This window comes from Macrotis lagotis, chromosome 8 (genome assembly GCF_037893015.1).
Source record: "Macrotis lagotis isolate mMagLag1 chromosome 8, bilby.v1.9.chrom.fasta, whole genome shotgun sequence".
In the NCBI taxonomy this organism is placed as follows: Eukaryota; Metazoa; Chordata; class Mammalia; order Peramelemorphia; family Peramelidae; genus Macrotis; species Macrotis lagotis.
The window spans coordinates 182,265,444-182,288,599 of NC_133665.1; the positions used below are offsets into that span (position 1 = coordinate 182,265,444).

Below are 23,156 nucleotides of genomic sequence, written 5' to 3' on the forward strand. Positions count from 1 at the left end.
AGGTCAACCTAACTAGGCCCAGTTCTGGAATTGCAAAACTAGACAAGAACAGACCTAAAAGATGTACTATAGGGACAGCTAGGTGGCGCAGTGAATAGAGCACTGGCCCTGGAGTCAGGAGTACCTGGGTTCAAATCTGGCCTCAGACACTTAATAATTACCTAGCTGAGAGGCCTTGGGCAAGCCACTTAACCCCATTTGCCTTGCAAAACGTAACCAAAAAAAAGATGTACTATAGACAAAGAAACAAGGAAAGTACAAAACAGATTTGGGTCATCTCTAGTCTCAAAGGTCCCTTAGATAATAAGACAACTCCAGGGACCTCCAATTTCAACTAAGTTAAAGAAACAGGCTATTGTAATAGTTCCATTCTGCAGCAAATCTCAACTAGTCAAAACTAATCAGGGTCATTCTCAACAAAGAAGTGAAAAGCCAGACCCAATTGTCACTGGCCTACCATGATCAAGGGACAGAATGAATGAGAAATGAATGAGAAAGATATTCTGCTGAATAACTATTTAGATCCAGGAAGGGAAACGATGTTTATTTTGGAAGAAGCACTGGACTTGGAGAAAGAAGATTGGGTCCAAGTCATTGCTCCAACATTTCTCATATACTGCTGCCTACTATACTGACCCTCTCTCAGTTCCCAGCACTAGAATACAAAACAGGAACTTGAGAAATATTTGTCAAAATTAGACCAAAATCTATAATCCCAAAGATATCGAAGAAAAGGAAAAAAAGACCCATATGTACAAAAACATTTATAGAACCTCTTTTTTTGTGGTGGTAAAGAATTAGAAATTGGGGAGATGCCAATCAATTGGGGAATAACTGACCAAGTTATGGCATTTGATTGAGATGAAATACTATCGTGTAATAAGAAATGACAAGAAGGACAGTTTTAGAAGAACCTGGAAAGATTTATATGAACTGATGCAAAATGAAGTGAATAGAACCAAGTAGCAATATTGTAAGGATAACTAACTGTGAAAGATTTAGCTACTTTGATCAAGGCAATGATCAAGAAAATTACAAAGGACTCACAATAAAAAATGCTATCCATCTCCAGAGAGAAAACTGATGAACTCTAAATGCAGATCAAAGCATACTTGTTTTCCTTTATTTTTCTTGGAGGTTTTTGTCTGCATTTTATTTTGAAATATGGTTAATCTGGAAACATATTTCACATGACTGTATGTGTATAAGTGATATGAACTTGCTAGCCTTCTCAAGAAGGGAGAGGAACAGGAGAGAAAACAAGAATTTGGAGATAAAAATTTTTTAAGTGATTATTGAAAAAAAATTTACATGTAAATTGGGAAATATTTAATAAAATAAAAATGCTTTTTATAAAACACAAGTTGATAACACATACAACTAAGGGACCTCAAATAAATTTACCTAACCTTTCTAACCCTCAATTTCTCACTTATAAAGGGTATTATTTCCACTACCTATCTTCAGAGTTGCTGTGAGTACAGGTAGAGTATAAACCATAAAGAATCATATCAGAGTGAGCTATCACTATTTTCCATTCATCTTGATAATACTGATTCTTCCTAGAGAATCTAGGGCTTGTTTTAGAAGAGAACAAAGTTGATCCTAGTACTTGTTCTGCAGTCTAGAGAAGTTTTTATTAGGAGAATTAAGAAATATACATATAAAGCTACCTCAGCACTAACAATCATTCTAATCTGATATTATGGCTATTTTAATTATTTTTTTCAAAGTATAAGTTATTAAACTCACCTCTCGTAATTCTCCAATTCTCCTGAGGGCTTTATCTTGACTCTGGCTCAAAAGACCCTTTAAAAAAACGAGTTGGTTCAAAAACTGGCATAAAGTCAATGCAAAGCAACTCAACTCAAAAGCATTATTCCCACATAGTAAGTTCTCTACTCCCTAAATAGTTGTGGAGGCAGGGGCGGCTAGGTGGTGCAGTGGATAGAGTACCAGCCTTACAGTCAGGAAGACCTGATTTCTATCTGCCCTCAGACACTTAATACTCAGTTGTGTGACCTTAGGCAAATCACTTAAACCCATTGCCTTGCATAAAAAACAAAACAAAACAAAAAAATTACTTGTGGAAAAAGAACAAAAAAATGGTCAAGAACTGATCATTTTGAAAATCAAACCAAACTGCAAACTAAGATTCTTCTTCCACTATGACATGGTGCAAACCACCTCTGAGGGCATATGATCAGTTAAATACATTTAAACTATATAATTTGTAAATGCACAAAATTTTTGACTTTTTGATTCTACAGTTTTATTCAAATAAAAAAAGTCAAAGATTACATGTGAAATAAAAATGAATATGCTGTAATCAAGAAGCAATATCAGAAAAATAATGACCATTACTCTCAAAAACTTTTCTAAAATAAGACTTTTCTTTTAATTAGAAAAAGCTGAATTTCTGATGTAACTATAAAACAAATTTTTTATACAGCTGAATCCTACTTTCCCACTTATATTCCCACCAATTTTAAAATAAACTTTCAAGAAAAATATTGCAAACATAACCAATGTTGCTTCCTATCAAAAAGTGTACTTTCAGTTGTTTAGATTAAAACATTTTAGGAACAGATGACATCAGAAAAATAGCTACCATGAACAAAATGTGCCACTTAAGAGAGTGAACCTAAGACCAGGACTCATCTCAAGGGGGTTTAGTTATAATTAGAGGAAAAAGCAAGCCTCAATCCACTGAAATGAATCCTGGATATATACATAAGATGAGAAAATGTATTACATAAATGAGAAAAGTATTTTTCCAAAATGTATTAAACAACTTTCAATATCTATTGAAATAGTGTAGATTCTATGGATCTGTGATCTCCTAAATGTAACTATTCCCCTCTAACCCACTATTTGCCTCCTCAAGAACCAGAGCAGAGTACAGGGGAAGGAGTCCAGGAACTGGAGTCAGAGATTAAAAGTCCTGTCACCCATAATGTTGACCATATATATATATATATATGTGAGCCTGGTTCCTCACCTATAAAATGAGGGAACTGGGCTAGATGGCCTCTGGGGTTTCTTCCCATACTGGACAGATGACTTTATGATCCTCTGTGTCTTTTTAGCAATTCTTCTCCCCACCCCCAAAGAGGAGAGGGGTCCCCAATACTCTTGTGCTGGATAATGTCTTTCTTCAATACTTCCTGAAATGACATGCATATCAATGCAGTCCATGAGCTAGCTACTGGTCATCCCTATCTATCATTATATAACTAGACAATGATCTATATCAATTTCAAAAAAAAACTGTCTTTTAGCTAAAGAAAAATCCAACTTAAAGTCTTTTATTTTAAACATCAAATTCATAATTTCCTAGTAGCATCAAAAATTGGCAACTTATTCACCTTTATTATTTATAGATAGGTCCCTAAGATTGAGGTGCACTCTCTTTTCCCCAGGATCTGGCAGCATAAGATCACACAGGATGGACTTTCATGTTCCCATGTCCACCCCAACCCTATCTTAGCTATCATGAGCACTAATGATAGGGAGAGCACTAAGGGCTTTTCTCCAAAACACACAAGGTAAGTGCCAGGGGAAACAAAGTCAATGCAGACAGAATATAAATGGGAGAGAGGACCCTGACTGTACCAAGGAGTAGTGCGTTCACTTCACCCCACAAGGCTGCATAGATATCTAGGTTAAGGTAGCTGTCAGTGTAGACTAACTAAACACTCCCTCAGAGCTGCCAAGTGCTATGAAACATATGTTGATGTTCTGTGAGCACTCTACAAGGCAACATTTCCCAGGCCCCAAATTCCCTTCAGGGGGTGAAGCCCAAACCCACTCTCCTCAACACTTCTATTTAGGTGTTTCAACAGTAACTTAACTGACCAAAATTACTCTGGAAATGTGGGAGTGAATCTCAGCTTTAATGGGAATTTATGGGTATAAAAATAAGAAAGTCCCAGAGTTATCTCCAGGCACTGTCAGCTATAAAATTCTATGCTAAGAAATTACTTACCTGCAGCTTCTTCTTTTCTCTCTGTATAGTCTGATAGGCAGTAACGAGCTGCAACATAACAATAGAAATAGAGGGATTAAGTGGAAGTCTGCGCACGGAGGCAGTAGAAATGAGCCAGGAGATGAAGAGAGAGATTGAAAATAAGTGACAGAGGCTAGAGAAGGCAAAATATTTATCAGATGATCATTGGGCTTTCAACTAAGAGTAGGAGAAGTCTCCAAAGAGGCAAACTGAGGTTTGAGAAAGTTGAGTCCAATTTCTCTTGGCAGGATTTTAGGAAAACTTCCCATCTTTCCTTTAAAGAGCTCTACTAAGTTGTGAATTGATTTCAAACTTTCTGGGGAGCAAACTGGAACTATGACCAAAGGGCAACCAAACTGTATATTCCCTTTGATCCAGCAAAATCACTACCAGGCCTTTATCCCCAAGAGATAAGAAGGTATAAAAAACTCACATGTACAGAAATATTTAGAGCAGCTCTTTTTGCAATGGCAAAGAATTGGAAATTAAGGGGATGCCCTTTCATTGGGAAATGGCTTAAAAGCTGTGATACACAAATGTGATGCTGTATTATTTAGTTCTGTAAGAAATCATGAGTGGTCAGAGTTCAGAAAAGCCTGTAAGGTCTTACATGAACTGATGCTGAATGAAGAGAGTAGAATCAAGAGAACACTGTACATATCAATAGCAACACTATGTGATAATCAACTACGATGAAGTTAGGTCCTCTCAGCAGTGGAGGGATCAATGCCATCCACATCCAAAGAACTCTGAAGTCTGAATGCAGACCAAAGCAGATTATTTCACTTTTTTAAATTTGTTTTATTCTTTATTTTTTTTTCTCATTATTTTTCCCCTGTAGTTCTGAATCTTCTTTCACAACAAGACTAAAATGGAAATATGTTTTAACATAGCTGCTGTACATGTAAAACTTCTCTCAGATTTCTCAGGGAAGAAAAATGTGGAACTCAAAAGCTTACAAAAAGATAAGTGTTGAAAACTATCTTTGCATGTAGTTGGAAAAATAAATGAAACAATAAAAAAAGAAAAATCTCCACTAGATGGCAGGAGAGTCAGAAGAAAGAAAGGAACAAAGAAAGGGATAGAAGAAAATAGAGAAACTTCCAGGTATCTTGTAAATGTGCCTAGAACCAAGACCTTCCCTTCTCTACCTTTTTTTTTAGGTTTTTTTTTTTTCAGGGTAAATGGGGTTAAGTGGCTTGCCCAAGGCCACACAGCTAGGTAACTATTAAGTGTCTGAGACCAGATTTGAACCCAGGTACTCCTGACTCCAAGGCCAGTGCTTTATCCACTACACCACCTAACCACCCCCCCACTATGCCACCTAGCTGCGCCCCCTCTCTACCTTTTAAAGCCAGAAAAGCAACTTATCTTTGTTTAAAATGGTTGCTATATGGCAGACAAGCTGTATAACTCTCTATGCTATCACTATTCTGCCCTTGAGAAAGGGGAGAGGGGTCTGAGTAAACTCCCTAATTCCAGGAAATGATCTTCCCATCTTATCAGGACTAAGGCTCCTCTGTCCCTTCAAAATACCTGATTGTATCTAAAAAGCTTCTACATGGAAGATCTCCAGAACTGGGCTCAAGTTTAGGTAAGCGTGACAAACTGAAGATAAAAGAGGAGCTTGTGACTAGGTAACTCATATGGGAGAGTTGTTCAGAAAAGATGATAGGCTAGTTATCTCTTTTTTCCCCTTTAAAGACTAGAAATGACATCATCTCTATTTTATTCAACTAACAGAATTTGTTTCAACAGGTTTTAAAAAAAAATACAACCATAATTGAAAGCAATTGAGAGTTCTGATTAATGTAAGGGAACAATGAGAGAAAAGATGTAATTTTGCTGTTCTGGACACAATGCCACAATGGGAAGCAGGATCCAGGCAGAGTCCCTGAGGTACAGAAAGTTGAAGTGGGGGAGGATCAAAAGAAACTTGACCGACTTCCCATGCTTTCCCAGGGCCCTGGTCAGTTGGTTTATGTTCCACTGAATACTGTCTTATAGCCCTCTTTGGCACATTGCCACTACCTAGCATGCCACAGTGATGTCAAAAAGGATCAAACTACATGTATTTTTTTACACACCAACATAGACAAAGCATTTTGCTCAGAGCTGGATATAACTGAGTCAAAAACAAAAGTCAAAACCTCAAGAAGCTTACATTCTAAATAAAGGAAACCACTGGAAGGTTTTACAATGAAAATCAGTCTAATTCAAACTATTACTAAGGAAAACAAAAAAGAAAGACCCTGTGACTCCTACCTCTGAATATTTGCCTCTGTAACTGTTTAGGCTTCGTTCCATCCTCTGTACTCGTTGACAGAGCTGGTCTTTACTGAAACTGTCCATATTACCCATAATCTCCTCAGCCTCACTTTCAACATCAGATGGGGGGTCCAATGTAGCAGCAGAGCAGAGATCAAGGCGATTCAGAGATTCTCTTGAAGAACTCCGCACCAAAGATTCTTTTGAAGAAGAACGGAACAAGGACTCTTTGATTGGACTACGGAACAAAGACTCCATTGATGGAACTCGGAGCTGGAGCTTCTGTGCAAAAGACTGTGGCTCACCAGACTGCAGGCCAAATGAGAAAACTGTCATATGAACATGTCCACTTTGATTCAGCTATAACATTGACAATAATACTGTAAACTAGAAGCTACTAACATTCTTAATCTGGTAACAAAAGACATTGTTACCAAACAATGTGGGGCAGCCATGTTATTTGTGGTAGAAAGAAACACTGAAGTCCAAGTCAAGAGATCCCAGTGAGAATCCTGACTACCCCTCACTAATCTTCCAGGAGCTTCAGTTTCCTTATCTGCCCTGCCCACATCACAGTTCCTACAGCACAGCGTAGATGCCCACCACTTGGTAACAGCAGTAAACAAATGTCAACATTGGAGGTGCAGCCACCCTCTTGCCAGGGAAGGAAACACTATGTAACTGGATTTAAAGCAATGGTAACTATCCCACTGAGGCTGAATGACAGAAGTTAAATTTGGTGTTTTGGACTTCATATGGAAATCACAATTTGCAACCTAGACAACTAGCTAGCTATACCCAAGGAGAAGAGGTCAGGAGATTTGGAGACCAGTTAATGATAATCAAGACTGAACAGCAATATGGTATTCAAAGTACTTTCTTTATAACAACTTTGAAAAAATCTTGAAGATGTTATTGTGATGCCCCTGGTTCTCAACAGGGAATCAGCTCCTACTTTGCCAAGATTAAAATGAATTTAATATATTGATGTTCACAAGCAAATTCTTTTCAAATATTTGAGTTCTTCCAAGTTTTATGTGCAATATTAACTTTAACTGTCAGAACCACTTAATGAATCATCCAGATGGAAAAGCCAATTTTTTCCTAAAGGGCTCACATCCCCTGAGGTATCAAATTTTTTGCTGTAATCTTTTGTTATTTTAACCAATCAAAATTCCCTGTAGCTCTAAGAGTTACTGAACACAGAATTCCTGTAACAGCAAGAAATAAAAACAAAATAGATCTCTATCTACTGGGAAATGGTTAATAAGTTGTAGAACAGGCAAGTAATACAAAATTACTAGGTTATATAAGAAATGGTTAACATGAAAAATAGAAACAGGAAAATGTTTATGAACTAATGCAAACTAAGTAAAAATCAGGAAAACAATATACACAAAAACTAAAACTATATAAAAATAACCAAAATTGGCCCAAAGCAGAGATGAGAAAATATCTCACACTGATCCTTCCTTTGTTACAGGCTGTAGAAAAAGGACACATACATATGTCATTCTTTTTGATCCTGATTAGTTTGGCTGAAATTTTTTTTCCCTCATTTTATTCCTTGTTTCAAAAAAGGGATGGTTCTCTGGGAAGGGAAGAAAGGAGGAAGACACTGGGAAATGTAAGTGATAGAAAAACAAAAGAGATCAATAAAAATGTTTTGGGTTCCCCCCCCCAAAAAAAAAGCTTCAGAACATAACTGAACCTTTTTCTGTTACCTTTTTCTGCTACCTTCAGATCAGCACATTCAGAGCAGAGCCATCATCACTGCTTTGGACAACCCCTGAGGCCATTTGCCCCTTCCATAAATCCAAGATTATTAGACTCGTTAATGGTTTTGCAGTTTCATCTCTTCACTATCAACGATCACCTTTCAATATTCTTTCTGCCTGCCTATAGGAGACTCTCTCAATACCCTTCCTAAAGCACTTTGTCTGTTATACTGTTGCCAATATGGACTCAGTAAGAAGTACATGGGTTTATTAAGAGTATACTGGCACTGAGGCCCTAAGGGGTTTTCCCATCAATAAAATACATGGGTATATTGTAGAAACTTTGTGACAGAGATCTGGGCTGTTCAGAACAGCTGGTTGCCAGAGATGAATTCTGGAAAAGTGCAGTTATATTACACCAGAAACCATCTTTGTTCACTTCAACTAAACCACTTCTCCTAAACAACCACAATATTATCGTTGGCACTATCCTCTATTCATTTGGGGCTAATTCGGGATCTTTTGAGTCTTGTTTTTAAGGTTCTTTTCTATCTATCATGTCATTTTATTCATAGAACATTCAATTGTTAACCATTAAGTTTCTATATCTACTATGTGCCAGGCAAACTGAGATAGCCCAGTCTTGTCTTCCTCAAAAATAAATTTAGGCAAATGAATGCTTTAAAAAATGTACTTCTAAATTACTGACTCTTTCCCTCAAAAACAAACTCTTAACTAACATCCCAAGTCCATGTTGGAGTGAATATATTATTTCTCCCCTTTAATGATGGGGGAAACAATCAGGACCAGGAAGGATTATCACCCAAGAGAAAATAACTGCCAAAAAAACTTATTTTCCTCTTTTTGGGGGAGGGAAAAAAGAAAGAAAGAAACATCAAGAATCAATATAGTGAGGGCAGCTAGGTGACGCAGTGGACAGAGCAAAGGCCCTGGAGTCAGGAGGACCTGAGTTCAAATACAGCTTCAGACACAATAATTGCTTACAGTGTGACCTTGGGCAAGTCACTCTTAATCCCATTGCCTTAAATAAATTTAAAAAAAAAAGAATCAAAGAAGAAGAACAACTTCTGGCAAAAGGAATGGAGGGAATAGAGAACAGATAATCAATGCTCTGAAAATGGGCTGACGGGGCAGCTAGGTGGCACAGTGGATAGAGCACCAGCCCTGGAGTCAGGAGTACCTGAGTTCAACTCGGCCTCAGACACTTAATAATTACCTAGCTGTGTGGCCTTGGGCAAGTCACTTAACCCCATTGCCTTGCAAAAAAAAATAAAAAGAAAAATAAAAAGAAAGAAAATGGGATAAGGTAAACTTTTTAATTTTTTAAATCAAAAACAAAGAAAAGTATTTTCCTTTGGTATTAAAATATACCCTCACTAAAATGCATTTTATGAGAAATCTCATTCTTCCTATAGCTGTCTCCAAGAAAATATATTGATGCCACCTCCTCCTTCAATGTCACACTCAATTCTACGAGCTGTGGCTCTCCCGGGAGGCCTGGCAGATACTCACAATCAGTGGTAATTATAGTTTTTACTTTTATGCCCATCAATGACTGAGAAGCCTAACATGGACCACAGAATATATGGAATTGATTATTTAACCACCTTTTATTCTCTACAAAATCAATCTTGGGGGAAAAAATACCAACAATGTTCTGCATCTGCATGCTATTATTTAAAGAGTAGTATAAGGGAACAGACCTGAGGAGCTGGTTCATTTCCATTAATGCAGTCAGCTGGTTTTGGAGGCGTGTAGCTAGATGCAGTCTAGAAAAAAGAAAGGAAAATGGAAAGCTAAAGAAAACAGGAAAAGTATAAAAAAACTCTTTGCCCTTTTAAAAACAATATCTAAATTCTAAAGCATTATACACATATTTAGTAAAAAAATTGTTTTAATTATTATTAATTATGATGCTTTCATGCAAGCCAAAGCTAGTAGGGTTAAGTACTAGAAAATTCAGTTTTTAATATAGATTAGGGATTAGTATAGCAACTGTCACATTCACCTGACCACACAACAGGCATCCTTTATTAAGGCTAATCCCCAAAAACACAAAATTCAAGTTGCAAAAAATTTATTTTGATACAATACTATAAAGAATAAATATGTAATCGAAAACACTGGTCATATCAGCGTTTATCAATCATACTACAAAATCCAAACAACCTTTCTTTGAGCTATTAAGGCCACACAAAAATAGAGAGTAAAGAGGAAAAATTTTTCTTGTACAAATAAATTGGAACCTGACAAGGGGCAAGAAATAGAGACTACTACTGGGGGGGAGGGGGGAACATCTATGTATGCCAAGCATTTCCATTAATTGATAAAAGAAAGTTCTGTCTGTCTCTAGAAGACTTGACAGTTCTAATGACTGAAATTTACCTGCTAAATGATGCCTCAAGTTCAAATAATACTGCAGTATTTGCATTATGTTCACAAATGTCTAGAGGTCTTTTTTTAAAAAAGAAAATGAAGTACTTCAAAGACCGGGCATGAAATCAAATAAAATGGTACAGTCACTAAACAAAAGTTTTATTTCTTGTATTCTATAATATTGTTTTCTTATGAAAATAGAAAACTTTACCACTAAAAAGGATTTTGCTTTTGCTTGTTATAGCCAATTCCAGACAGGACACACAGACGTGTCAATTTAAGCCAAAAGCCCCACAGCCCAGTGGTACTCAGTGAGAAGTCATGACCATGGCCCATGATGTCTCAACATTATAATGCACAACTTTCCAGGAGCTCACTGTAAGGGGCTGAACACCCAGAGGTCAGAGGATCATAGGGAGTTTCTTAATTCAGATACTTCCTTCAGAAAGTAGCTAGTAAAGAAACTGGGAAGGCAGAGGTATCATCTGAACCCATCTTTCTCTTCCTAACCCATTGCCCAGGAAGAAAAGCCAAACCCAATGGACAGTCACATGACTCCCCAAGCTACAGAGCCATTTTCTATGCACTAAGACATTCCTAACAAATTCAAAATGCCTCATAAACCAGTGAATCTTCCAAGTCTCTAAAGTCTCTAAGTCTCCTAAAAACATGCTGGGTGGGGAATTTAACTCAATAAAAAGAAATGTATCTGTCATGTTAAGAAAAGGCACCTTTTAACCTGATTAGACTCATATTGAAGGGGGGGAAGCTGTTTTGTTTAAAAAAAAAGAAAAAGAAAGAGAGAAATCTTATGTTTAATGCAAAACATAACAAGAACAAAGAGGAGAGGCCATGCAGGCTCTTGACTCCAGTTCTGCCCTCAAGCATGGTTACTACCTTGTTTGGGCCTTTTCTCTTCTGAGACACCATATCCGTCAAAATATTAGATGATTTGATCTCTAAGGATGCTACCACGTGCTCAGACAGTCAATAAAGACCAAAGAAAGCTCCAAAAGAATTTCCAAAATACGCTTTGTGAACCCCAGGAGGGTCCTTCCTCCAAAGGACAGCTTGTTCCAAAGGACAAAGCTAAACTGAGAGTCATGAAAACCCAAGTCTGAATCTTGGCCCCTGAACCTTAACCTGGGGTGAGTCACTTCACCTGGATCAGATAAATTAGCAAGGTCTCTTTCAAATGCATCAGACATTTGAATTTGTTGCCGACTAAAAAGGAAGGATTCATTCAACTATATTTTTCATCCCTGTTGTGACTATAAATTTGAGAGAAAAGATACAAATTCAGGTTTCTCCATCTTTTTTTTTTAAATCTGTACATTAAATGAAAAGGGATGACTATTTACTAACCTGATACTGGTTTTCTCATTAAGAATACAATCTGCCAGAGAAAGAACTGTGGAGGTTGAACAAAGACCAAGGACTATCACCTTTAATTAAGAAAAAAAAACTGATATCTTATTTTCTGATCTTGCTATCTCTTATCTTTTATGTTTCTTCCTTAAGGTTATGATTTCTCTCTCATAACATTCAATTTGGATCAATGGAAACAATGTAAAGATTGGTTACCTTCTGTGGGTGGTGGTGGAGGGAGGGAAGTAAGATTAGGGGGAAAAATTGTAAAACTCAAAATAAATAAAATCTTTAAGAGAAAAATAGAAAAAAGAAAATGGAAGAAAAATACAATCTGGATGGCTAAAATGTTCTCTAAGTGAGTACAGCAATCTTTGTACAAGACAATCTTAGAAAAAAGTTACTTTCTAAATTATAAACATTGTGCTGGCAAATGAAGACAAAGTTATACATTTTTGTCTTGAGTGTTTTTAGAGTACATGGGGGAAAAAATTTTGGAAGTTTTCCCATTAATTCTGAAAATCCAAAAAGGTAGCTAGATAGTAAACACAGAGTGAAATACAATTATTCAGACATAATGTTTGTCCTTTGCTTTCAAAGAAGACAGTGACATGGGGCAGCTAGGTGGTAATAATTACCTAGCTGTGTGGCCTTAGGCAAGCCACTTTAACCCCATTTGCCTTACAAAAACCTGAAAAAAAAAAAAAGACCATGACATCAGGGAGGTGATGCCATAACAAGTACATGAATTGGATTTGAGAAGTCCCCAGCCTCACTTTCTCCTCTAAAGTCATCTGGGTTCAGTGGTCAGATAGGAATCAGGACAACTGGAGATGATCCTGGATGAGAGGCAATCAGGATGAAGTGACTTGCCCAAGGTCACACAGCTAAGCAATTATCAAGTGTCCAAGGCTGTATTTGAACTCCTGTCCTCCTGACTCTAAAGCCATTGCACTCTGTCCACTGCACCACCAAGCTGCCCCTTATCCATTAACAGGAATATATACATATATATATATATATATATATATACACATATATATATATACACACACACATATATATAAAACATTATATTACACATAACAACATATATACTATATATAACATTAACAGGAGGTGAGTAGATGAGGAGGAGTTGGGACAAAACCATTTTATTTTCGCATCTGGCTCTTTCTGGATTTTCTAATACTTCAGATATAGGCAAGCACTTAAGCCAAAACTTGTTCTTCCTCCTCCCTATAAGGAATGGATTTTCTGGACAAATCATAGACTCAAGTAACATAATGATGAGGCTGAGTCCCCATAAAAAGTAGTTCTCACGGCCTTTTCATATCATTTTTTTTTTAGGTTTTTGCAAGGCAAATGGGGTTAAGTGGCTTGCCAAAGGCCACACAGCTAGGTAATTATTAAGTGTCTGAGACCGGATTTGAACCCAGGTACTACTGACTCCAGGGCCAGTGCTTTATCCACTGCACCACCTAGCCACCCCCTTTTCATATCATCTTAACAGTATCACTTATATTTTTAAAAATATTCATTACAAATTCTAACATATTCATTACAGCAGGCCAAGACTTCTATTTTGCAGTTAGGGCTATCTCTAGATGTGCCTAAAAATAATAGCACAGGGGAAGAATATATGAGCATGATGTGATCCCTTCTTTAAAATAGTTTGTGACACTTCTCTGGTCTTCCTGAATGAGGAATGCTAAAATTTTCCTTTAGAGTGATGACCTCCAAGTAAAAAAGAACTATATCAGTCAGTCAAGAGAAACCTCACTCTAAGCTTCCTCAAGTTAAGAAATAATCAGGATGATGGTCCCAAAAGTGCTAGACTAAGTCTTAATTGAATAAGCTGAAATTGGTATAGGAATGTTCTAGTTCAGAAGCATTAGCAATTAATCTCAAATCTCTAACTTTAGAACAAGATTTCCTGATTTTAAGATACCAGTGTTTCAAGTTTTTCTTTATTTACTCAAAAGCTCAATTCTCTTTTCTCCCCTTACAAACAAACAAGAAAACAAATAGAATGGTGTTTTAGTCACTGTCTCCAATTAGAGAAATATTAAACATCTTCCTTAAATTTTGTTTTTCTGCTATATTTAAGAATATGCAGATAATTATAAAAATGTCTAAAAGAATATCCCTTTTTCCTTAGAGAAAAATACAATATGAATCTCATGGAAAGAATAATAAAAAGAAATCTAAAATTTTGATATTTTAAACCTAGAAAGTGACTAGTCTTCCAAAGAGATAAGTTAAATGAATGGTTCCCTTGTTGTCTAGTCTATCAGTCTATACTGAGAAGTGGAGGGTCCCTCCACCCTAAAAGTCTCCAAGATCCTCAAATAGCACCCATCCCAGATGTCACAGAAGGGTTGCACTAGATGACTGCTGAAAGCCCTTCTTACTGATTCTATGATACATTATCAATTTCTACCTAATATTTCACTTTTCCTTAAAACGGATGACTTCAAAAAGCACCTTCATGAAAACACAGATTTCAAGCTGTGCATATTAATTTTATTGTATATGGAGGATGATTTAGAGATCAGGCCAAGTGAATTCTAGTCTATAAAATAAAAGCAATGTTATTTTTTTTAATGTTAAAAGACACCACACACCCATGAGCCACAAGCATTCAGCTATTACTCTCTGATCTTTAGTGTATGATTAGCAACCAGTAATTGAATACGCCTCAGAGAGGTGCTAAGTGACAAGCGCCATCCATTAGATTTGCCTTCTGTTATTACCGGACTTTTCTTCTCCCCAAAGGAAGTGCTGAAAGGGGTGGCCGGCCTCACCACACAGCCAATCTCTGGTTTGGGTTGTTTGGAGGAATCCAAAGCAAAGATAGTATACTCAGAAAGAAAAGCAGGCTCTGCTAAAATCCCAGCTAGAAGCTGCTTCATTCAGTGCAACAAATAAGGATATGGAAACAAAACACAGAGTGAAAAAACAAATCATAAAAGCATGATGCGCAGATATTCCACCATTTTCATTAAGCAAAATGTGTTTAATCAATTCAACCACCATGACTGTGCCCCTACTGAGTACAAGACTCTGCTCAAGGACTCCATGGAGGTCCTGCATTCAAGAAAATTGAAAACTAATGGAGGGAAAACATGTATACATACAAATATCAACACAAGAGAGTCTGAAAAATACAACAGAAAGGGGCCAGGGAAAAGTGGCATGAGAAATCTGAGGAGGAAAAAGTCATTTTCAGTTTAGGACGGCTTCAAGAAGGACAAAGAATCTAAAGGGAGGAAGAAAATTTAACTCACTGAGATTGGAATGGGAGTGGGAAAAATTTCTTAGGGACAGCACAGACATAAAAGAAGGAAAACACAAACAGGATGGAGAAAGGTTCAGTTCAGTCAAAAGGTTTAAAGTTACAAGAGCCACACCATGGAAAGCCTTGAATGTCAGTACCAGAAAGAAATAGAAACTCACTGAAGGTTTGTAGACAGATAAGTTACAGATCAAAGGATTAAAATAGAAAGAATATTCTAGAGACAGTCATGTGGCATAGTGGATAGAGCACTGACCCTGGTGTCAGGAGGACCTGAGTTGAAATCTGGCCCCAGACACATAATAATTACCTAGTTGTGTGACCTTGGATAACTCACTTAACTCATTGCTTTAAATAAAAAGAAAAATAAAAAAAAATTTCTACAAGAGTAAAAAGAATGGAATGGAAAAAGAAGCAACTAGAAGCAAGACAGCTACACCGGTATCACAAGAGACTAACTGAAAAGAAATGAACATTTTGAATGGTAGTTGTAGTGAGAAGGAAGAGAACAGATAAAACAAATATTTTATGAAAGAAACAACAAGACTTGGAAACGAGCTATATGGAAAGAAGAAGTAATGGAAGAACAAGGATTTGTGGCTGGAAAGATAGTGGTGATAAGGAAAAAAACTGAGACTGTAAAGAAGAGGATTGGGACTGACCAGTGGGAGGAAAATGGGTCCATCAACTTCTCCCTCTGGGTCAGCCATTTGTGAGACCCTGGCAATTAAAGAAGTACAAAACCCTCCCTGCCCTTAAGAAACCTGAAAAGTACACAATGGATAGAGCACCAGCCCTGGAGTCAGGAGTACCTGAGTTCAAATCCAACCTCAGACACTTAATAATGACCTAGCTGTGTGGCCTTGGGCAAGCCACTTAACCTCATTTGCGTTGAAAAATTCTAAAAATAAATAAATAGATAGATAGATAGATAAATAAGAAAAAAAGAAATCTGAGCAGCAAGTTTTCCTATCTTCTCTCTATTCTCCACCCAATCCACCCTCACTCTGATAGAATTCCTAGAAGATCTAGTCCTATTCAGCTCAGAAATCTACCATTTCTCTCTGCTGCCTCCTGAGTAAAGAAAGAGCTAGCATTCAAGGCCCTCCATAACCCGACACCATTTCCCATCCCAGACCTATTTTTGTACTGCTCTTCAGGTATTCATGCCCCAGGAAGCCTCCAAGCTCCTCTGGGCTTCTTAGGACTGGAAGGACACTCCCCAGGCCTGAGGCAGTCACAGGCCCATGGCTAGCACTTTGCTTTGTAGTTCACAAATATATTTAGCATGTAATGACATACATTAAGGTTAACTCTATCTGTATATTACGCCTCCATTAGACTGGAAGACCCAGGAGGACAAGGAATGCATCTTTCTCTAGGGTGGTTATCCTCCACTGTTTAGATAGTACTTTTAAATGCTTAATGAATATTTGTTAAATGAATGAATGTACAGGGAGAAAAGACAATGGAGGTGAAACAGAGACATTGTGAGAATGAACAGCAAAAAAGGAGATAATGAAAAAGCACAGAAGGAGAAAAGGGAACCTAGACAGAATCTTGGCAAACACCCACATAGAAGAGGCAGGAGAATGAAGGATTGGAAGAGAGATAAAGAAAGGAAAGGTCTAAGAATTGCAAAAGCCAAGAGAAAATAAGGAGGACAGCAACAAGAAAGTTAGTAATAGTGGAAGCTACCAGCTGTGCCAAAGAAAGATGGAGTTTTAGTCTAGCAGTAGAGTAAAAGGGAATTTATAAGGAATTACGAATTGATGATCTCTTATTTCAATCTCAGGCGACATAGAAATAGTGACATAAAAGGCAATAAGGAACAGAAGATAGGGATGAATCTGAGATCTCAGTCTTTCTATTGTACAATTTTGAAGGGTACAGTTACAAAAATCTATAAAAGCATCATGAAAGTCATATCCAAATAGCATATTAATGTAAGTTATATAAAGTAATGTAAAGTCATATAGTAAGTAATGTAAAAGTCATAGACAAACAGCATATTAATGAACCCCCACAAAGGTAAACATGCCATAAAAACACTGAAAAGTGTAGAATCATTCATTTCTATAGCTAAGGACAAATATGTAGAGGGGGAAAATGGCTACCTCTATACACAAAATACCTCTGACCATTCACTTACTGGTGTTCATCCACAGTAAGGCATTCCACCCTAATTACAAATGCTCCTTTCCTTAAAGTGAGGCAGTATTCCCAACCATCTGACTTTTTCTGGCCCATAAGTGCTAGGGAGTATCAGGGCTATATTCCCAAGTTTTCAGAATTTCTCTACCTAGTTCCCCATAGTCAATGCCTTCAATTTCCCCTAAACCTTTTCAGTTCCTTTGATGTATGAATGCCAACTTCTAGAGGGCAGGGGTCAGCTTTCTTTTAGCTCAGTTTTTAATCCCCAGTGCTCAGTCCAGTGTCCTACATATAGTAAGAGCTTCATAAGTGCTGTTGACTTCATTTCACTTTGACAAGGTATTGTTGATAAAGCTCTGGGTTTGTAAATCAGGAAGCCCTGTCAGAGTCATCATCATCCTCTGATGACTCACTGCCAGACACTGGGTAAGCAACAACTTTCAGATGAGGCAAAGTGATATCTGAATTAGGTAAGGAAGCTCCAACACTGGGGATTTCCCCACACAGATTTATAAAGTCATGTTTTGAATATCTCTATTGATTGCTTATTTATACTCTAGCTACCCTGGAGAAAACACTGAAATATGCAAAATATAGTAGGCAAAAATAAACCTATTTAGAAAAAACAACATGGATTTTCTAAAATACCAAGACAACCAGCTTGTTTTATTCTGTTTTTTTTAAACAAGGGAGAGGGACTAGACCTCTAATTTTATTGATAAGAAGGTTCCTGGATGAGGAAATTCCCTCTCACAAGGCAGGTTGCCAAATTCTTAGCAAATTAAGTAGGTTAGAAAGCTGTCTTTTAAAAAAAAATGACAAATAATAAACAACTGATCGTGAGATGGAAAGCACACACACACACACACACACACAAAATTCATCTCACTGATAATTTCATCAAGTTGTAAATATTGAAAATTCTATAATGCAGGCCTCTGTGACCACACCATTAGGAAAAAGTATTTTTGGTCAATCAATAACCCAGTCAAAAATCCAAGAGTCATTTTAGAGATTCCTAATGTTTGAGCTAGAGGGTCCTTCCAAGTAACCAAGTTTAATCCCTTTAATTTCATAGTTGAATCCCCAACAGACATCCTCCTTGGCCAAGGTCACACAGAACACTTTAGGGCCAGATCTGTGGCCAGGTCTTCTGAACTCAAAGGCCTGGCCTTCTTTCCACACTCACAACTATCACTTCTGAATTCCAAGCAATAGTGAAGAGTAAAAGGAAACCCAGCCTAGTGTGGAGCTGTGCCTTTCACATCTAACTTCTAACTGTGGGGTGAGGCAATCCTAAAATCTCAGAAGAAATGGAAGAGGAATTTTAGCTTGGACGGGGAATGGTCAAGGGGAAGAGCACCAAGCTGCCAGCATTCTGTCATCAAACCTTGCTATTCTTAGCTACTGCTTTTCCAGATTGATAAGACTTGTCCAGGGTTTGTTCTCAGGTGGCACAGACAGAACATAAAATTGTTTCCTCCATTGGATTATAAACTCCTTGAAGGCAGAGACTGCCTTCTGCCTTTTGCCTGTATCCTCAGCACTTAGCACTGTGCCAATGGAACAGAAATACAGAGTTCAAACCCCAAAACCTAGTCAATGCCATGCCTAACAGTCAAAAGCATCAACTGGGAAACCACCAAACCTTCAAAATGGCAAAGTCAAAGTCATTCCAACAAGGGGCAAGGCATCAAAGAAACTTTCCAAAATTCAAAGATGTACAGTGCAGTTCTAAAATTCTCTAAAATCAGGGCAGCTAGGTGGCACAGTGGATAAAGCACCGGCCCTAGAGTCAGGAGTACCTGGGTTCAAATCTGGTCTCAGGCACTTAATAATTGCCTAGCTGTGTGGCCTTGGGCAAACCACTTAACCCCATTTGCCTTGCAAAAACCTTAAAAAAAAAAATCTCTAAAAATACCTGATGTCTGGCTCACAAATGAACTAAGAAACAATCCAGACCATCCAAGTATATTTATTAGGGTCTGAGGATACCAAGGATTTTTATCTCAGACTCTCTTATATTGTAATATAAACTGATTTACTTGGAAGCAATAAAGTCAACAGAAATTACTACACATTATACATTACAATTAAAGAACGTCACAGATGAAGCAACACAACGAGCGTCTTAGATTAAGCTGACAAGAATTAAATACACTGATTAATCTGTCATTTGATTCCCCACCCCTCTTCCCTAAATGCACTGCATTTTCTATCTGAAGGCAAAATTTAGAAATTTTGTTCTCCAAGAAAAGGGCACCTAGTGAAGAAACCACTGCTGTACAGCAGCTAGGTGGCACAGTGGACAGAGCACTGGCCCTGGAGTCAGGAGGCCCTCAGTTCAAATTCAACCTCAGACACTCAATAATTGCCTAGCTGTATGACCTTGGGCAAGTCACTTAACCCCATTGCCTTAAAAAAAATGACCACTGAGCAAAATAAAAATATTCCCCCTAAAAAAGCCTCTCTGTAAAAAAAAAAAACAAAAAACGCAAAAGCAACGTATGTATGTATGTAAGAAAGAAATCATTTTTCACACCTGAACTCAAGAGACATGAGCCTGCAGAAGTGAGAGACTCGATTTGGGTATGATTGGTTGGTTGGGTTTTACTGAAATGTTTTGTCCCTTTTCTTATTCTGTAACAAGGAATGGCTTTTTGAGTGAGGGAAAGAGAGAGAGAGAGATACTGGTAAATGAAAATGATGGTTAAAAAAAAGCTATCTTCTCCAACAGATATATGGTCAAAAGATATGAAGAAAACAGTTCTCCCTCTCCCTTTCTTTTTTTTTTAATTTATTTAAGGCAATGGGGCTAAATGACTTGCCCAAGGTCAGACAGGTACGCAATTATTAAGTGTCTGAGACTGGATTTGAACTCAGGTCCTCCTGACTCCAGGGCTGATGCTCTATCTATGAGCCACCTAGCTGCCCTGAAAATGGTTGTCAAAAGAAGTACCGCCAAATATTAATAACTACATGAAAGAATGCACCAAATCACTAGTGATAAAAGAAAAAAAATCAAAACAACCTTGAGGCTTCACCTCCCATCCTAAAAATTGTCAAACTTAACCAAAAAAAAAAGTAATAATCAATGTGAGTGGAATGGCAGGCACAATGATGCATTGTTTATGGAGCTGTGAAGTGGTACAACCATTTTGGAAACCAAATTAGAACTTTACAAATTAAGAAACTAAGATGCCCAAATTCTTTATGACCCAAAAGATTTCAATCGTGGGTTTATACTACACCCCCAAAAAAAGTCATTGATAAGAAGATTCCTATATATACCAAATTTATATAGTAGCATTTTTTGTGTTATCAAAGAATAGGAAACATCATAGACACTCAGCAATTGAGGAACAATGTGATACAGTCTTAATAAGCTGTAAGAAGTGATGTGTGATGAATACCAAATATCCTGGAAAGATCTCTATGAACTGATGCAAAAGGAAGTAGGCAGAGCCAAAGAGACCCTATACAGTGACTATTACAAAAACGTAAATAGAAAGAACAACATACAAAAATCAAAAGTGAATGCTACAAAATTATAGAGCTCAAGCAGAAGGAACTGATGCTGAGCAAAGTGAGAAGAACCAGGAAAATATTGAACACATTAAAGGCAACATTATGAATGGAGCTCCTCTCAGTAGTGCTGTGATCAAAAATAATCCTAAGAGATCTATTATGGAAAATGCCATCCACATCCAAAAAAAAAACCATACAGAGTCTAAATACAGAGCACATTTTAAAATTTCTTTTGTGTTTTTTTCTTTCTCATTTTTTTTCTCCTTGGAGCTAATTTCTCTTTCACAATATGACTAATATGGAAATATGTTAAATACAATTAAACTTGTATAACTTTTAGCAGCTTGTTCACTGCCTTGGAGAGGGGAGAGGGAAGGGAGGGTAGGAGAAAAATGTGGAACTCATAAATTGGGAAAGGAATGAGTACTGAAAACTACCTTTACATGTAATTTAAAAATAAAAGTACAAAGCTCAAGCAGAGAGAATAGATAGAAACGATGTGATTCAGAGTTCTCAAACCCATCCTCTCATGGGGTTTACATACAACATACTTTTTCAATGTACTGAGAGGCTGTGCTGAGGTTTTTCCACTTTTTTTTCTTTTTTGGGGGGGTCTTTAAAAACAAATTTGTAACATAGAATGGTTCTGGAGGAATGAGATGCTGAGGAAAACTACGATATAAAAAAACAAAAGATAAAATAAAAAATTTTTTTAAAAAGATATCAATTCTTTAAAAGAAAGTCAAAATGCAATATTTCATTATAGTAAAGCCTTACAATTAACTAGAATTTTTGCTGCAGTCTGCTTTTGGAAGAAAAAAGGCAAATGATAGAAATACTGTTATCAGGAATTTAAGAGAAAAAACCCCCAGGGAGAGCCTAGAAATGATAGCAGATACGAGGTCCCAATAAAATCAGGGAGAAGTCTGTGTGAAGATGGACCTGAACTACTGACATGACTCCTCTACTACTTCCAAGGCCATCTGCTAAGGGATGCTTTAGGGATGTGTTTTCCCCTTCAAAGGGAAATTTATTTTATCTGTATTTTACCTGGATAAAAATGTTCATGGGGTGGAAGAAGAAGGAAAAGAAACATACAACATCACCTTTCAAGCCTGATTAACTCTAGGAATGAGACTGAGCTGCAGATAGTCTTTCCCCTTCCTCCTCCCTTCCTGGGACCCAGGAACCCCTCTTTGTCATTCACTATCCTAACTTACAATTCTCTGTAATTCACATTCCTTTTCTAATAACTCTAAGGACAGAAACCATCAAAAAGATCCAGTTCCCTTCATCATCATATATTTATAGGCAGAAAACTGAACTTTCTCCACAACACTCAGTTTCCCAGGGATCTCAGTTAACACAGGAGTTACTACTGTTACTCCCACTTTTTCTTCTCCCACACTTCTCAAATTCAGAATAAAATTCTATTAATTCCAGAGAAAAGCAAAAAGGATGATGGACACACATACATACATATACACACATATATACAACATGTTTTTCAGGAGGGACATGATAGAGAAGGACAAATGGAAGAAAATGTGGAGGGAAATACAGTCAGTAATCATAACTGTGAAAGAGATGAACTATCTCATAAAACAAGACAATGGCAGAGTAGATTAGAAACCAGAATCTAACAATATTCTATATATCAGAGATACATTTAAAACAGAAAGGCACATGTGGTTAGACTAAAAGGGTGAAAAAGAATCTGTAATGACTATGTTAAAGTTTAAAAAAAAAGGCAAGGGTAACAACCATGATCTCAGACAAAGCAAAAGTAAAAACAGACCTAATTAAAAGAGACAACAGGGAAATTACACTTTGCTAAAAAGTACATAGAAAAATGAAGTAATATCAAAAAAATTCATAGCAAGTTTCTCTGCTAAAAATCTCATTTTTTAAATATATAGATAACTGAGTCAAATTTATAAAAATAAAAGTCATTCCCCACTTGATAAATGGTCAAAGGATATAAACAGGGAGTTTTCAGAAGCAATCAAAACTACCCATAGTCATGTTGAAAAACTGGTCTAAATCCCTAGTGATTTAGAAAAAGTAAAACTCTTGAAGTATCACCTCACACCTATCAGAAATGACAAATGAGGGGAAAATAGGTATATTAATGAATTGTTGATAGAGTAGTAAACTGGTCCAACAATTCTAGGAAGGAATCTGGAACTAAGTTCAAAGGGCTTTAAAACTGTGCCTACTCTTTGATCTAGTTATTAAGTCCATACCCCAAAGATGCATTTTCTGATACCACTCTCCTTCACAAACTAAGGTATAGTTAAGTGATTTCTGTCGCTCCCATATACATCCCAGACTATCATCCTAAACAGCATCTTTGCTTGAACCTAACCTGGAATACCTTCTTCTCCAGCTAGGCAATTCCTATTCCAATCTTCAA

At 37.1% G+C, this 23,156-nt stretch overlaps 1 protein-coding gene across 6 annotated transcripts in view; it reads right to left on the bottom strand.

Moving 5' to 3' along the window:
• GOLGA4 (golgin A4) overlaps positions 1-23,156 on the bottom strand; it is a 105,750-nt gene that overhangs the window by 74,537 nt on the left and 8,057 nt on the right. For 2 of the 6 annotated variants that reach the window (XM_074199058.1, XM_074199057.1), the window contains exons 3-7: positions 14,517-14,666; positions 9,720-9,785; positions 6,275-6,586; positions 3,989-4,036; positions 1,753-1,809 (exon numbers count right to left, since the gene is read on the bottom strand). In XM_074199058.1, the coding sequence (XP_074055159.1) occupies positions 1,753-1,809; positions 3,989-4,036; positions 6,275-6,586; positions 9,720-9,785; positions 14,517-14,666 (633 nt within the window). Of the gene's footprint in view, positions 1-1,752; positions 1,810-3,001; positions 3,954-3,988; positions 4,037-6,274; positions 6,587-9,719; positions 9,786-14,516; positions 14,667-23,156 lie in introns of those variants that run through there. The other 4 variants (XM_074199060.1, XM_074199061.1, XM_074199059.1 and 1 more) reach the window with 3 other exon arrangements.